Below are 17,263 nucleotides of genomic sequence, written 5' to 3' on the forward strand. Positions count from 1 at the left end.
CGACACGGTACTCGAATTGTAAATGTGGTGGTGATTGGTTTACTCTCCAACGCACCGGGTAAATATAAATGTGTCGTGACACCCGCCACCACCCGACACAGTCCAATGAATAAAATAATAATCTCATTCTACATGACTTTACCGAAAGAACCAAAGAAGATGAATCCTTGCAGTCACGAAAGCTTTAAATCGAAATTTACAGTCCAATGAGTAAGGTTTTTCACGTAAACAAAACGTGCAAATTCGTTACTGGTTCAGCACACCGGTGTGTTGGAGAGTGAAACCCACAACATCTAAAATCCGAGTTTACTCTCCAACACACAACCGGTGTGCGCTGAACTAGTAACGAATTGGCATGCGTTTTGTTTACGTGACAAACCTCACTACATGTGCTGTGTCGAGTGGTGTGCGGGTTTAACGACTCGTTTATTTTTACGGTCGCTTCACCAGCGGATGTTAAAGGTCCCCCTGTCGGCGTTCTCTGGAGTTGCCCGTTGTGTGCGCCCAGCGTCCTTGCTCCGCATTTGCCAAATCTGAAATAAATTACCCACAAATTTACTCAACATCGGTGATCTCACACACACACACACGTGGCAGACTTCTTCTTTCGTATGGGTTAATAACAGCCGATCAAAGGTGTAATTTTAGATGTTGTTCTCCACTCAATTGTGTGTTCACAAGCTGAGCGTATCTCGTCCGTTCCTCTTTAAAAGGAGTGAAGGCAGCGGCAGCGGCGGAATGTTTACGATGTGGCGGTCGGTGGTTTGGGAATCGTGGCCGCACCGCTCGCAGGCCGCCGAATCTCTCGACGCGCCGCCTGGCGCGTCGGGTGGCCGCATCGGCCACGTGGCCCGGTTCCGATTCGGTCGGTGGTCGACCGTTGGCTGCGTGGAAGGTTGAAAAGCACGGAGGTTCGACGGGAGGGGTCGCTGTCCGAGACGTTTACTTGTGACGCCGGGCCGCAGTCCGAACTCTCTCTCCCAACTCTCGCCTTAATTTGTATTTGTGCATTCCAATAGCCCCGGGATTGCACTTGCAGAAGCGACTCTCGCTTGTCTCTTTTTCAAAGTTGTCAGCTGGTTACACAAAATCAACTCGACGTTTGAGTGAACGGGGGAAGTTGTTGCAACAGCAGAATCAGAATCTGTATTTTTACTGGAGGAATCCGATGAGCTCTGAAGCTCTTCTTCACAGAGGTCCAGTAGGTGCGGGTTCAGAACGTTACAATAACAAACAATGCAAAAACACGTTGGTAGTGCAAAGTACAAACCGCCCAAACACTTACAGATACAACTACAGATACAACTACAGATACAACTACAGATACAACTACAGATACAACTACAGATACAACTAAACCAGGCAAAGCCCACTGAGGCATTAACTTATTTTTCAGAAGCGACCTGGCCACAAGTGATAGCTCAATAAAGTCGTCAGCGCTGGTTGCGGACAACGCTCGCCGCCTTGATATTATTATCCGGTGGACGGGAATCAAACTCAAGTCGCCAAGGTTTGCACATCGCCGTAATTGCACATCGCTATAATTATAATTTGCACATCGCTGTAATTGTGCGTATCTCCATTCGTCCCCGTGACCTTCCCGTGCCGTCGTTCAGCTCGGAGCGCCGCTCGGCAAGTCCGGACGCGTTTCCCTCCGCGAGGAGCGGCGGCGACTCGTCGGACAGACGGCAATCGGCGGAGCCCGCCGTCGACCGCGGCAGCGACGTCTGGCGGCTGCCATCTTCGCCTCCGATCGCAGGCCCGATCGCGGCCGCAGTCACGGCCGCCGCTTCCGATTTCCCGCCACCGATCGCCAAGCGCCAGCGGAAAAACAATCGCAGAAAGTCCTCCGCCGTCCTCGATACACCCCCGGGCGGGCGCCCGTCCGAAGACGGCGGCGATTGCGGCGGCGATTGCGGCGGCGTCGGCGCCGCCGATTTCCCAGCCGGCAGCGAGAGGGAGGATTCCTTGGCGGGCGAGGACGTCGACGACGACGACGAGGAGGAGGAGGAGGAGGATTCGGCGGGGGGAACGGGAGCGGAAGGGAAGCTGCGCTGCCCCGAGTGTCCCCGCACCTTCACCAAGACCAGCGCCCTGCGGCGGCACACGTTCACGCACACAGGTCGGGGGGTGGGGGGGGGGGGGGGGGGTGGTGGGGAGGGGGGGGGCGCGGCACGTGCTCGTCATCGAACATCGTTCCACATCATCGCAACCGTCGGCTTCCATCGTCGTGCTGCTGTCGTCACCCTGACCGCTGTCGTTGTCGTGACAATCGTAATTGTTAAATGATCCGTACCGCTGTTGTCATCACCACCGTAACAACCGCTGTCATAACCACCATTGTATTATCATCTGTACCGCTTGCATCATTACCATCATCGCCAATTGTAATCAACATCGTCACCATTACTACCATCATCATCATCATAACAATCATCCTGGTCAATATCGTTATCATGCCCTACTGCTTGCATCCACATCGTCATAACCATTACTGTCAATATGATGATCATTATGATTATAACCACCATTGCAGCCATTATCAGACTCAAAACCATTACCATCACCACCCCTATCATCCGTGCATTTGCAGTGCTCGCCACACCACTCGCTAACAGTGCCGGGCCCTCCCCATGCGCCGCAGTGGCGAAATGTTAATGACCTCGCCTGGTATACAGGAGGTCGTGGGTTCGATCCTGACCGTGACACCTGCTGTATATTTGGAGTTGGCGTGCTCTCCCCGTGGTAGCGTGGATTCTTCTCCGAGCCCTCCGGTTTTTCCCTCCACGTTTAAAATCGACATCATGCGTTTAAGAGTATTTGGCTGCGATAAATTTCCACTTGATAAGCCACTTCGTTGAGCTGCCGTTTGTGGCCGGGTCGTCGTGTGCCAGCGCCGTGCCAAACGTGCCCCTGGCGTCGCACCGTGGCGCTCCGTGGACGGCCCCCTGTGCCAACGTCACCGGACGTTGCCGTTAAACCGGGGGACAGCGCTCGCGAACTCTGAACCCCCCAAGCAAGCGCAGCGTCCGAACGTGGACTTTGTCTCCGCTTTCGGGAGCGAGGGCGGCCACCGAGGCCCGATTATCGTGTACATGTTGTTTTTGTTGCATTTTTCTTCCCAAATCCACAGCGGATGTCACAGGACTACTTGAAGTGATCAGCCCTTCTGAATATAGTACCGTTCGTTTACATGACAACCACACCGATGTTTTACATTCTCAGAGCTGGAATTTAAATGGATTGGGGGGGGGGGGCAGGCGCGGGCGGTGGTGGGAGGTGGTTTGCACAGTTATTGGTGACCAGGCTGAGACCATAAACCCGCTACGCTTTTGAACGCAGTTAAATCACGGTCGGTCGGAGCCTTCATTCAAGGCCCGTAAGTTGTCAGCAGTGCCGGTCTCAGCACCCGGGCCGCCGCTCGAACCACTGGACCCTCGTTCTCACTCGGCTCTGTCGTCTCTCCCCTGACCCCGTCGCAGGTCAAAAGCCCTTCGTGTGCGGCGACTGCGGCGCCAAGTTCACCACCAAGTCCAACTGCAACCGGCACCAGCGGCAGAAGCACGGCGCGCCGCTTCTGGGTAGGGGGGGCGGCGCGGCGGCGCGGCTCGCGGCGGCCGCGGCGGCCGCGGCGGCTGCGGCCGCCTCCGCCAGAATCGCCGTCGACGTGGACGGGGCCTCGGTGTCGCTACCGGGAGGCACCGAGATCGACGCGAAAGCGGCGGCGGCGGCGGCGATGGCGGTCGCGGTCGACGAGACGCCGCGGCCGGGACGCAGCGGCAGGGGCCGCCCCCCGAACTCGCTGGCGCGGCGACGGGGGAGCGCCGGCAAGCCTCGCCGGAGCGGCGGCGGAGAACCCCCCCCCGCGAAGCGGCTGCACTTGTCTCCGTCGGCGCTCCGTGCGGCTCGAGGAAACCGCGGCGGCGGCGGCGGTGACGGAGGAGGAGAAGGAGTTTCTGAAACCACGGACGCGGTTGTAGAACCCCAAAGGGAAGATGAGAAAGCAGCCGAAGCAGCGGCGGATGGCGACGATGCGATTGGCGACGATGCCGCAATTGGCGTTCGGTCACCGGTTGCCAACATCGAAGAAGGCGGCGGCGGCAGCGGTGGCGGTGACGCCGACCCGAAAGTCCTGAAAGTGGAAACCACGGAGCGAGACGACAAGGCCGCGGCGACCAGAGATGAAGACACGGTTATCGACGAAGGCGATGGTGCGGCCGCCGGCATTGTCACCGCGGCCGACGACGGCCGATCGGGTGAAGCGATCGGCGGGGGTGACGGCTCGGGAAGCGTTTCGGCGACGGCGGGAGATGGGGACTCACGCGGCGGTGACGACAAAGCCGCTGCGGACGATGACTCGGGTGCGGACGACGGCGCTGCGGCCGGCGGAGAAGGTGCGTTGGTTATAGACGTAGCTGCAGGCACTGCTTCAGCCGGTGTCAAAGCAGCAGCAGCAGCAGCAGCAGGTGCAGAGGATGGTGCAGCTGTTGAGGCTGCTGCCGCCGCCGCCGTTCCACGCGCGGGAGACGGTGCGGGTGTGGGAGGCGCAGCGGGCCAGGAAGTCGACGAGGTAGAATCGGGCGTCGACTCGGCCGGTGAGGAATCGGACACTGGCAGCGCGGCTCGCACCGCACGGCTTGAAGGTACGACGAAGCAGGCGGAGCCGCGGAGGGGGTCCACCGCTAGCGGCACGAGCGACGGTGACGTCAGCGGCGCGACAGCGGCGAGGAACGCCGCGGCAACGGCGGGCGCCTTGGCCACGGCGCCGCAGGGTCCCGGCTCGGGCGACGACGATGGCATCGGCGTCAACGGATGCGTCGACGCCTCCGTTGGCTGCGACAACGACGATGAAGTGGCGGGGGACAACGGTGAAGATGAGGATGGGGACGATGATGACGAGGAGGAGGAAGATGAAGAGCAGGAGGAGGAGGAGGAAGAAGACGCTGGCGATGGTGACGATGACGGAGACGGGAAGGAAGACGTCGCGGAAAAAGTCGCGCCGCAAAAGCGGCCGGGCCGACGGGGCCGCCCGGCGCGACGTCACGGCTTCGGCGGTCGCGACCATCGTCAGCAGCAGCAGCAGCAGCAAGGTGGCGGGGGCGGCAGGCGTGGGCGCAGGCATTCCACGCGCTCGGCCGGGCGTCCCTTCAGCTGCGGCCGCTGCCTGTCCACCTTCGCAACCAAATTCAACCTCCAGCGCCACTGCAGACGGAGGCACGGCGATGGCGGCGGCGGCGGCGGCGGCGATGGCGGCGGAGGTGGAGGACGACGTGTGCGGGACTACGGTACAAGCGGCAAAGCCGGCGCCGGGGGATTAGCAGGAAAGAGGGGGAGAGGTCGAGATGAGAGAGGAGCGGGAGGAGGTGGTGGTGGTGCCGGTGGCGGAAAAGTCGTCGGCGGCGATGGCGGCGACGTGGGTGAAGATCGTTGCGACGGGGCGGGGAAGGCGGCCGCCGCGGCCTCCAAGTCGTCGCCTCGCCCCGACGCCGACGCTGTCGGCAGCAGCTGAATTTCATCGTTGGCCAGGAAGGAGCGACGATCTCGCAGCCCAGTTTCGTATGGGGGCCGGGGCCACACTGTGATTGGACGATAGCGACGTGGTGATTGGCTTTGTGTTGTTTTACCGTTGTGAATAATTATTATTTTATCGTCAATCGGACGCACGCGGTGTTACGGTGGTTGCGGTGGTGCGTGTGCTACTGGCCGAATTCGGGAACGGCAAGATATTTCTCTCTCTTTCTGCGAAGCGCCCGTGCGCCGTGCGGCCTGTACATAGACGCGCGTGCGGGGAGTTTGTGTACATGAGGTTAACTCGGCCCGAATCCAGCAGCAGGAACCGGCGATGCGTCGTCACAACGCACGGTCGCTATTTTCGAGCCTAACGGCGGGGGGGGGGGGGGGGGGAACCTCAACGTTTTGATCCAAAATTATTCGTTTTGAAGAAAAAACTGCAATTGAGATGACCACGACGACGATGATACGAGACGCGAATTTTAAGACATCTTACTGTGGGCGGGGGGGGGGGGGTGGGCGGTGCGTAAGCCGAAAAACAAATGGTTCTTGAGGCTCCCGCATACAATCCGAGCGTTGCTCTGGGTCCGGCGCAGTGCAGGGATTCAGGAGCAGTTTTTCTACCATCTCCCGTTGCATTCGATATCCACGCGGGCGGCTCGGCGATTGAAATGAGCGCCAGGAATTGCAACACTTTTCGTGCTTTGCCATTGGCACACGAGGGTGAAGACGCTTCCCCAAATTGTCGACTTACCAAACCGGTGCCTTCCGACCGCGGTCGCGCAAACTGCGGCCGCGCTCGAAGGCCGGCGAGCTCGCCGTTGCGGCTCGCGATGAGATGTAAATCCCGCTCATCGTTCACGATGGGAATAAACCTTGAGCAAGGGGCTTGTGGGTGAATGTTAGGTCGGCAATGGCATCTCTCAGGAATCTTCTGCCGCCAATTCGTCTGCCGTGGGGGGGGCCGAGGGGTGGTGGGGCGAGGGACTAGTTAGTTTGCGATCGCGGAAACAGAACCGCGTGACCTGCTTTCAACAAATCTGGTTTACAGCAATCACCGCATCAGTGGTGATTGCTGTAAACCGACCCTTGGGTCGACTCAGCTTTACAGGTAGTACCTGTTTGTATATACTGTGGTGTTTCACTGGCGGTGTTGAACTGAAGCTTGTGTAGGTGAATGGGGGGGGGGGGGGGTGTGTGTGTGGGGTGTAACAGGAAAGCCGAGCGGTTGACTTTCAATTACTTTTGTTTTAAGGGGGCTGCCCTGGCGCGTGCGTGCGAGTGTGATATCACTGTCGACTTCACTGAGCAAAGAAAAATAAAAAGGCCTGCAGAGACTGGAACCCCCCCCCACAACCACCAAGACGTTCACATTTTGTGCTTCCTACCCTTGGGAGAAGTCGGGGGGGGGGAAGAGGAACGACAAACAACGACAGAAAACGTACCGCAAACAAACTTTCGGCGTGCAAAAAACAATGCCAACAACGCTTTTATAGTTGCAGGGCAAGGACGGTGGCGGAAAATGAGAAGAGACTGAAATGATTCTTTCTCGCGGAAGCGTCTCGCTGTGCCTCCCGGCCAAAAGCTGCTTGAGTAGTGCATTGTGGGGCACTCGACACGCGCCTCCTCGACGTGGCTTTGTGAGCTGACGTTCGCTGAGAATGCACGCGTTAGTAGTGGGTTGTAGCAACTTTTGATGAGCAAAGAAAAAAAAATGTTTTAACCACGTCGAGGAAATGAGAAGCACGTCGTAAGCCTGGGAGGAATTATATTTAGAGGCGATATATACATTTGTGTTTGTGACGTTCGAATCCGTGGTCGCAGCTGGGAAGCGTCTCTGCACGCGCACGCAAATCACAACGGGTTGCCGCCCGCCCCAATTCTTTCAGTCCCGGCGTTTTCGCGGAAGACTTTCGAGGGAAATAATCCGACCTCGTCGGGGCGAAGGGGTGGGGTGGGACTCGTGTTTCAATGCCCACCAGAAGACGGGTCGCCGGAGCGAAGCTTTCAACACCGCCCCACGTTCGCGCCGCAGCCGACCCATTCCCAGCAAGCGCCGGCTCGCGGCTCGGGCCCCGCTGCCGTCGATCGGTTCTCGGCTCGGGACCGTTTTCTGAATTTTTGGTGCGCTTCCGAGGCCGTTCACCGATTGACTCGCGTCTCAGGTTGACGACTGATTGTTTCACAACTCGCAACAGGCAAAGTGGTGGCAGGCGGGGGGTGGGGGAGAGACCCTTTGCCGAATCTACCGCGTGCGTTTTCACCGTCGCGCAGCTGTCCGGTCTGTACCTGCGGCGTGCTTTCGTGTCGTACCCGCGCTGTTGTCGGGCACGATGTCCGACGTTTCGCTGCACGGCCCTGAAGGACGTCTCCCGGCGGCAAGTGAAGCGTTCGTACGTCGTGGCGAAACAACGCGCGGGCACAACCTGAGAACACGTCGCAAATCGGAAACGCATCTCTGTTCGCTCTTGCGTGTTGGGGTTCGATGTGAGGCTGTGGGGCAGCGGCGTAGCAGTCCCGTGTGCAGGCGGTGGCTCTGATGGGTCACAGGGGGGGGTGGAGGAGGGTCGCCGTTGTTCCTCTGTACCAGGTCCCGTCCATGCCAGCTCAGCGATGCCACTGCACACAACGGGGTCGCCCCGCTAGAGCGAGCAGCAATCTTAAACCGAAGTGCCAACTTCTCTACACGGTCATCAGTTTGTTTTTTGTCTACTGCTGCAGCGGGGGGTGAGGGTGTGGGGGGGGGGGTTGTTTGTTTTTGTTAACAGAGAAAACAAAAACAGTAATATAATTTGTATTAAATAATTCTATATTATAATTATTGTATGTAAAGTCAAATATATATATCCCTCTTCGCTTCGCCGTGTTGGTTTGGAAAGACCAGCAGCGGCGGCGTGGTGTGTGAATTGTAATATTTTTGTTTCTTAACGAGCGTTAATGATAATAATAATACTACTACTAACATATGCACACTGTTAAACCGGGTGTTGGCTGTGTGAGAGGGTAATGACGATTTTGCGTTGAGGCTGCAAGGAGATGCTGCTTAATGCAGCCAAAGCTAGACCACGGGAAGGTCTAAGTCTGCTATGCAAAGCTGTCGTATTTGTTGTTTTAAACATCATATATATATATTTCTCAAGGCTGTGTATGTTGTCAAGGGCAGTCTTCAACGCGCGATTTCCCGCAGCGCGCGCAACGCTCCCACGCGCGTCGCACGCGTCGAGCGCGCAAGGGAATTCACAGTGGGGTTCACTTGTTAAACCATCCCCCGCCTGGTTAGGTCAGCCCCCCGTTAGTCAATCCACTGCTGGATGAGGCCTTGTGCGTGTGTGTGGAGCGGAAGAGCAGCGGCTCGGGCGCTGCGCTACGAACCCGGCGAGCCGGGTTCCGATTCCCACTCACGGCCGACGCCAGTGGCGATTATCTGAATCGGTCCTGGGCCTCCCCTAGGTCGGCTGAGCCTCAAATGAGTACCTGGCGCCATGGTGTGTAAACATCGCCGCTAGGTGGAGACAAAGGCGGCCGGGCGTGGTGTCGGCCACCCACCCCCTCGTGTGCTGTGCCGGCCTTCACAGGTGCTCGCCAACAGCACTTTCCCCAACAGTCTGTTAAGGCTATGGGGGGGGGGGGGGATCTTTGTCTTTGGTGTCGATTATTTTACCAAAGTTCAACCGTGCTGGTCGATGCGGGTTGATGGCGGGGAGGAGCGACGATGCGGAAGCGTAGAAGTGCAGTACAGCAATGCACCTGCCCTCTGCTGCCCACCACATTGCTTCTGCAGCGGCCTCGTAATAGCAACTTGTTCGTGCGTGCTGTTTGCCCCCTTCCGGCCACTATCAAGGCCCAACTTTTCTTCGCGTCCGAGAGTGAAAACGGTCCGTGGGGTTTCGGCGAAGTCCCCCGTTGGTTTTGGGTGGCTTGGGGCGAACGTTCGAGTTGTCGCGCAGGGGGGGGGGGGGGGGGGGTTAGGCGGCGGCCACGCTGTTGGGTGGTGTTTGGGCTGCCAAGGAACTGTGAGAGAAGAACCAGCAACGTGTGTTGTGCAATGTCCTCAGGCTTATACAATTCACCGTGGAGTTATTTAGCGTAAAAAAACAAATAAAAATGCGATGGTCAACTCGCGACCACAGAGACACAGTGGGCCGTATTTATTTTCTAAAGGTAGGAATATATTGGTTTCTATGCAAGTCATTGGCTCTCTGTGAGTCTGTGGGTCTCTGTAGGAGTCATTCGGTCCCTCTGCGAGTCTATGGGTCTCTATGTTGTCAGTCATTACAATACAATGTGGATTTACTGTATATATCGTCTAATTAGGGGGGAGGGGGGGTGAGACAGCATCTAAAGACACAATGTGCAGAAACAGTGGGCATATTTATTTCGCAGAGCGACGGAGGCAGTCGGTCATCGACAAAAGATACAGCCGAATTTTCTTGAAGCCTGGATTTGGAACGGGCAGGGAACCTTTGTGGATGACCACGCATTAATAATGCCCCCCTCACCCCTCTACCTACCCCCTCCCGTTGTTTGCCATGATGGCCTTAATAGGTGCTCGCTAACAGCACTTGCACTCGATAGACTAATAAGCAATAGGGCTGGGCAATGTTTGTAAACGGGATGGCGCCTCCTTTGCGCGTGTGCGTCCTTCGCAAAGCAATGGGTGGGAACAAAAAGTAGCGAGTGAATGAGCGAATGAATGAATGAACAATGTCGGCTACCCAGGTGTCTTTTTCTGGTTTTTATTACTTCTGAAAAATACGTGGTGTCAACAGAGGAACTGCCCATTATTTTACAGACATTATAATTGGACGCCCTGTCGTTCCCAATCGGCCACGATCGGTCCACCGTTGCCGTACAAAGGCTACGATTATTACTCTTCGTGTAAATGGGGCGACGGCACTTTAAAACTGTGCCGACGAAATGTTGGCGCTATGTGTCTTCCCAACCCCCCCCCCCCCTCCAAATAAAAAATATCTCGGGCGATCTTCAATGGCAGCACGTGACTTTAGCACTGGGAAGACAGAGGCGACCGGGAAAATGATCCTGGCTACCCGCCCAATTTTGTTCGCCGTGCCAGCCTGAATAGGTGCCTGCCAACAGCACCATACCCCAACAGTCTGTTGAGGCCCCTATAGCTGGGTTCTTCGAGAAGACTCCGGCCACTTATTACCCAAAGCCCCCCCCCCCCCCACCCCTGCTGTCAGCCATGTATACAAAAGCGCCTTGTGATTTTATGACAGGCGATTTGTATTTAAGCTGTAATTATTGAATTTGTCATTGTGGTTCTCTTATCAATTACATTTTATAGAGCGCCATTCACACAATCAAGGCGCGGTATAATATTTAACACTTTTTTTAAACAAAGAAAGGGCCAAAGACCCCGCATAGAAAGACCTCAAGAACAGGATTCCAAAGTTCATAGATTACCAAAAGTACGTATCCTAGGCTGGGAGAGACCCCAGTTCAAACTGCGAATTGTAATTCTTGAATAATGGGCGATGCCTTTACGAATGCCGCGTGTATGAATTGTTCTGGGGCGTGCACATGTGTAATAGTGATTTGTAGTTAAAGCTCCAGTTATTCGGGCCTGTGTGTAGGAAACTGTGATGCTAAATTCCGTGCGTCAATCACCAGATCGAGTGCATTCTGCACGCGCACCGTACTTTCAACGGTCTTAGCGACTCCTCTTTCACGTTGGGTCCCCGCTACATTGGGGTGTTTGGCCATTTCCCATTGGTAATCTTTCCGACGTCACGAATTGTACAGGTTCTTCCCATGTTGCCTTGCAGCCTAAACAAAATCTTCCACAATCATCATCATCATCCATGATAGATCCACTGCTGGATTGATCATAGCGTATTAACATCTGCTACAATGTCCACAGTAACACCTTGATTTTTACATGTTTGTATTATAGCCTGTACACTCTGTTTTCGTGTTTGCTAACTTTATAAGCTGGTTTGTTATTTTACGAGTCCGGCTAAAGGGGGGGGGGCATGAATTGTTTTCAGGATTTGCTGGCTCACAGACAGGCCCCCCCCCCCAAGTACAGGCAGTGACTTTCACAAAGTTTCTAGAAAACCAAAGACATTGTGCTTTAAGTTACTTTATTTAATAAATGTTGCGCACGCGTGTGTGTTAAATGTGCACGTTAAGGCCACGTGAAGTGTCGAACGTCTGCTGGCAGGAGGTCACGGAACAGACCCAGGTGCCATAACGTGCACATAGCCTGGCACAAGCGCCGTGGCGAATGTCGGTTGTTGTTGTGGTGATGGTGTTAGATGTCTGTAGCCAGAAGTCACACTGATATGGCTGGGCGTTACTACTTGCGTGCGTTCGCGCGGTTGCTCTCCACGTATCCGGATGCGTGGCCGTGTTGATGATGCCCTGGCGTTTCGCCTCCACGTGCTGGTGGGGGTCGGGGAGAGCTCCTCACTTCGTCAAGTTCAGTTTGCCGACGAAGCTCCCAGCGCACGGGAGCCCGGCTGGACAACGCGCTGCAGGTATGTTCTCGGGTGCTGCAACGCAAACTTTCAACCCGTCGCAGCGTCGTTGTGGCGAAACTTCATCCAGGCTCACGTGTGTTTGTGTCTGAGAGAGGTAGCGCGCGCGCGCGTGTGTGTGTGTTTATCTGATACATTATATATACAGCAATACATCCAAATCATAGATTGATTAAACAAAAAACACTTTATAAAATATATACAATGCAGCAATGTGCAAAACGTTGCTTGTACACTTTGACTGGTATACGGTAAATATGTGTGTGCTCGTATACGTGTAGATATATAAGGTGATTGCGTTATGGGAGAGCGGTGCAGTGGTTGGCGCTTCGTGCTACAAACCCAAGCGACCTCGGTTCGATTCCCTGCCATGCGACTCGCATCAGCGGCAAGTGATGTCCGAACTGGTCACGGGCCTTGCGCAATGTAAACGTCGGCACTGGGGGAGATGGGCGGCTAGGTTTGGTGCTGGCCGCGTTGGCTATCGGCATTTGTCGCCGCAGAACCTGTAGGTTTAAACCGGTTACATTTACGTGACAAATGACTGATATGATTAAACAAACGCGATATACCATTGAAGAATTACGTCTGGCAAGGGAATCTGGACATACAATTATTACATGACGTATATAATGTATTATTTATAACACGTCTTCTCCCATGTGGCCCACATCTCGAGGAGCCTTGTGGCAGTGTTGCCAAGGTGGCCCCTATTGGCAGCTGCCACCATGCGGCACAAGTCTGGCATTACAACTCTCATTCCAATTAAAACCAATATCGTCATGTAGTCCAATGCTATGTGTATTATACACGGCATATGTGATCCTTATGGCGGTACCCCGGGGTTCCAAATAATACTAAACGGCCGAGGCTATTAAATGTTTTATTTCTGGGACACTTTTTTTCCCAGGGGTGTTACTTAACTCCGCGACTGGGGTACCAATCGATCCGACATCAGTGCCACACTCCGCGATGTCGAAACGCAGCGAGGGCGATTGCGCCGAAACCCTGAACGCTCGCGGTACGCACCGTAGTGGTGCATTGTGAGTACAGCTCATCGAGATGAGTCGATTTGCCGCGTCGCCGACCATCAACAGACTAAAAATTACTGCATCACGGACATGATGTGAGAGCCGGGGTTCTATGGAACCCCGGGGTACACCACCATAAGGTTAATCTATACAACAAGCGTAATTTGCCTAAGTGATGATGACAGGCTCTGAATTTTGAGGCCACGCGAAATGGTATGGGTTGATTGAGATGACTGGCAGATCCACCATATATATGCAAAGACTAAGATTCCCCCATGTAGCCTCAACACTTTTTGGAGCAAGTGGTGTTAACGAGCACCATCTATGAAGGTCGACGTGGCACACGAGGGGGTGGGTGGCCACCACCATGCCCCGGCCGCCTTTGTCTCCCTAGTGGTGATGTTTACACACCACGCCAGATACTCATTTGAGGCTGAGTCGACCTAGGGGAGACCCAGGACCAGTTCAGAATAATCCTCACCGATGTTCGCCATGAGTGGGAATGGAGTTGCCGGGTTCGTAACGCAGCGCGCTAACCACTCCACTGCCATACGTGCGCGCGCACACAGATAAACCATATACAAGTTAATAAAACACATGACTACGATGCCTCCTCATGTTTTTCTGTGAATTTAAATTACATTACAGTATATGTATATGGTTATAGAGCGAAGGTTTAAATGATATGTGGGGGGGGGGGGGTTATTACGATGGTTATTTATTGGTTTGTCGCTGTTATCATTTATTGTAGTAATTATTTGTGTTGTTTAACACAGAGGGGATGTCCTTTTTCACTGGATCTGTCTCGACGCGGCGCGCGCATACGCATTGATTGCTCTTTGCTCTTAAGTTTATCAGCAGGGAATTAATAGCCGGCATTTTCTACAGATTATACCAATGGAATTGTATTGGAGGTGCGCGCGTTTGTGTGTTGCGTTTGTTGCGGCTTTTTAAGGGAATGTTTTAGGCGGTACACGGACACACACACACTTTTGTCTCGACAATCTTTCGTTAGCTTTGTACAGAAGAAGAAGAAAAAAAAGACACCCACGGCGGAGGGGAAATGCGCTCAGCTCCACGGTGTGCGACTCAGCATTACAACTTTGGGATTCTTGAAATCGCTTTTGTGTTTTTTATATCGTATTGTGTTTTTTTGTAACCAAGGAGTTGTGGTCCGAATCCAAGGCTGCTCGTTTCGCAGACTTTGCGTTAAGTATTTTTAAAGGGTGTGGTGATTTGTCGTTTCATACTCCCCCCCCACCCCCCCCCCGGGCCACCTCCTGAACCCGCGACGTTGACCTGATCAATTAGTTCACAAAGGAAACTCTTCCAACGCCCTATCCACAATTTTGGACTCTGTCGACTGTGGGATTTTAAGAAACGCCGAGCGTTGTTTTTAGGGATTTGTGTTTTGTTCGCGCTACGTTTCAAAGTTTCTTCTTTCCCGTGTTTTGTTGGCCCGACGGAAAACTGGAATTTTGTGATGGGGCCACGGAGTTTATTTTGGGTGTCCAGGATATTTTGTGGGTGGAAAATGAATTGAGGTGATTGATGTTTTGTTCTTTCTCCCAGGTGTTTCCCCCGTTCGTTCTCGTTTTAAACAAAAAATAATAAGAAAAATTTGGACTTTCCGTTTTTATCGTACCTAACTACTATGCATGAAAATATTTTGTACATATAAGTGATTAAAACCAAAATATTTTAGAATTAAAAGGTTTTTTGTGCAAATTGTATTTTCACGCTCAAATAAAAAAAGGTTTGATTGAGTTCGTCTCGCTCAAGACACTTTTATTTGATTTAATTATTATTTTTTTAGCCCGTGATGTCCAATTAAAAAATAATTCCAGAACGATTTTATAGATCACACTGGACTTGCAATCCAAGTTTATTAAATCCCCGCTTTCCACTATCCGCCGAGGAGTACACTCTGCTGTAAATGGGTTCACTCCACAGTCAATCGGCAGGTGGCGTGTGAGAGGTAAAGTGAGAGCGATTCCCGCTCGCGAACAACACCAGTGACGATTATTTGAACCGGTCTTGGACCTTCCTTAAGGTCGACTCAGCCTCAAGTGAGTACCTGCTGTGGTGCGTAAACATCGCCATTAGGGAGACAAAGACGGCCGGGCGTGGTGCTGGCACACCCACCCCCTCGTGTGCCGTTTTGGCCTTCATAGGTGCTCACTAACAGCACTTGCCCCAACAGTCTAAGGCTATACTGGGGGTCTTTGTTCGCCCACCTCTGCCAAGATGTCAGACGAGCGTGGAAGGACACTGTAGGCTAAAACTCCACCTTGTCACCAGTAGAAGCTCATTTCTCGTAACAGCAATGGAACAATCTGAAAAAAGAGCTGAGGCAAGCAAAGATGCACACTTGAAATTAACATCAGGCGCACTTTGATCAATGGACAAATGCAAATCACAGACGGCGTATTGACGTAAGGAAAGCATGCTTGGTAAGGTAAGCTAAACACTAAACAATCTTTTTTTATTCATAATAAAGGTTTTTAGGTTATATCGCGTTATTTATAAATGTGTCGTAACCCTCCACCACCCGAAACGGCCAAACAGTAAAAAATGTGTTGAAGAGTGAATCAACATCATTTAAAATTTGAGTACGACGTTTCGCTGGTAATTACATCCAGCTTCATCGGGCAATTCGCCAGAATGGTAAAGCCCTCGCTTGCTCCTGGTATTAAATAGAGCAGCAGGGTGACGTCATCATTTAACGTAATATTTTTTTAATTTGAAGCTTTCGTGACTGGAGGGATTCATATTCTTGGTTCTTTCGGTAAAGTCACGTAGAAAAGAAAGAATACAATAATAAAACATTTTATTTTATATTTTCTACGTGACTTTACCGAAAACACCAAGAATATGAAACAATGTTTGTTATTTTACTAGGTAAAGCTCACTGAGCTATTAGCTTTGTTTTCAGAATCAGATATTTATTTATAGTGTACGTATGTATCACTTATTTCGTACCGTACACAGCCAACACTGTTGATCGGTGATACTGGATGAATCCGATGAGCTCTAAAGCTCTTATTTCAGAGACCTCCATTAGAAAGGTGGCCGATGGACGAGACTTGTCAAGGAATGGCAGCACGTGGCCAAAAGGATGACCCACGTGAGATGGAGTGCATGCAGGAGATGGATAACAGCAACTGAAAGGTATTGGGGGACAGCGATGACGTGGTGGGAACGCCTTTATCCAAGCTGTGAATAGATCCATGTCTGATTATTGCAAAATGTAAATTGGCCGTATTTGATATTCTAATCATGTCCTGAATGGGTGAGAGACTCAAACATTCTCTTGAGGTTTTTTTTATCCCGTGAATCATCCAGTTTTTTTAAGAGACACCCAGCGATTGTTTTTAGAAATGTACAACTTTTAAATATAATAATTGTATGTGGCGTCATTCATGCCAATTGAATCCCACAACGCTATATACATGAACTATATGCAAGGGCCAAATCCTATACAGTATATAGCTAATACCAAGCAAATTGAAAACCCTCAGAAAACATGACAATGCTTTTATGAACTTTACACGTTTATTTTTTTAAATGTAATTAAGAACAGTAACGTTTGGCTTCAGGAATTTTCGTCTATCAAATATTGGGGCCCCAACCTAATCGATTGCCGAACCCTGCCTGAGCTGATGGTGTCGTCACTACGCCACTAAGACCACCGGTCTCACTACGCATTCACATGCAATAGCGGCTCTTGAAATACTTTGTTATAATTATACCCAGGGGCCGTCCATAAATGACGTCACGCACCTCGGGGGGGGGGGGGGGGTCAGACATTTGTGACGATGTGTGACGAGAGGGGGGGGGGAGGTTTGAGAAATGTGACGTCACATCAAAATGCACAACTTTAAATAAATATAGACACGTTCTACTTTATTTAATATACTTTTTAATACATGTTTTCTCCTACAACATCAGAGTGCATCGGCACGTTAAATACGCACTACAATGACAATAGTTTAAAGCGATTTGAAGCATGATTTATTTATTTTGGGGGGGGGGGGGGGGCAGAGTTTCCCATGTATACTTGTATGGGAAACTCTCCACTCTCTCCACAACTGCTCCATCACCAATGGGGAGCTGAGGGGGTGGAGTGTTTGATGGCACAACATTTGGTGGGGGTTAAGGTTCAACTCCAGTTACCATACTATTTGGTTCTTAAGGTAAAGTCACGTAGAAAGAAAAAAA

At 52.4% G+C, this 17,263-nt stretch overlaps 1 protein-coding gene across 5 annotated transcripts in view; it reads left to right on the top strand.

Moving 5' to 3' along the window:
- Positions 1 to 14,808, top strand: part of LOC116952115 (uncharacterized) — a 108,035-nt gene extending 93,227 nt beyond the window's left edge. For all 5 annotated transcript variants that reach the window (XM_076074047.1, XM_076074052.1, XM_076074049.1 and 2 more), the window contains 2 exons: positions 1,617 to 2,122; positions 3,483 to 14,808. In XM_076074047.1, the coding sequence (XP_075930162.1) occupies positions 1,617 to 2,122; positions 3,483 to 5,509 (2,533 nt within the window). In that variant the 3' untranslated portion in view covers positions 5,510 to 14,808. The remainder of the gene's footprint in view (positions 1 to 1,616; positions 2,123 to 3,482) is intronic.
- Positions 14,809 to 17,263: the final 2,455 nt, after the last annotated feature.

Source organism: Petromyzon marinus, chromosome 45 (genome assembly GCF_048934315.1).
Source record: "Petromyzon marinus isolate PM22_M1 ecotype Great Lakes invasive population chromosome 45, UKy_Petmar_22M1.pri1.0, whole genome shotgun sequence".
In the NCBI taxonomy this organism is placed as follows: Eukaryota; Metazoa; Chordata; class Hyperoartia; order Petromyzontiformes; family Petromyzontidae; genus Petromyzon; species Petromyzon marinus.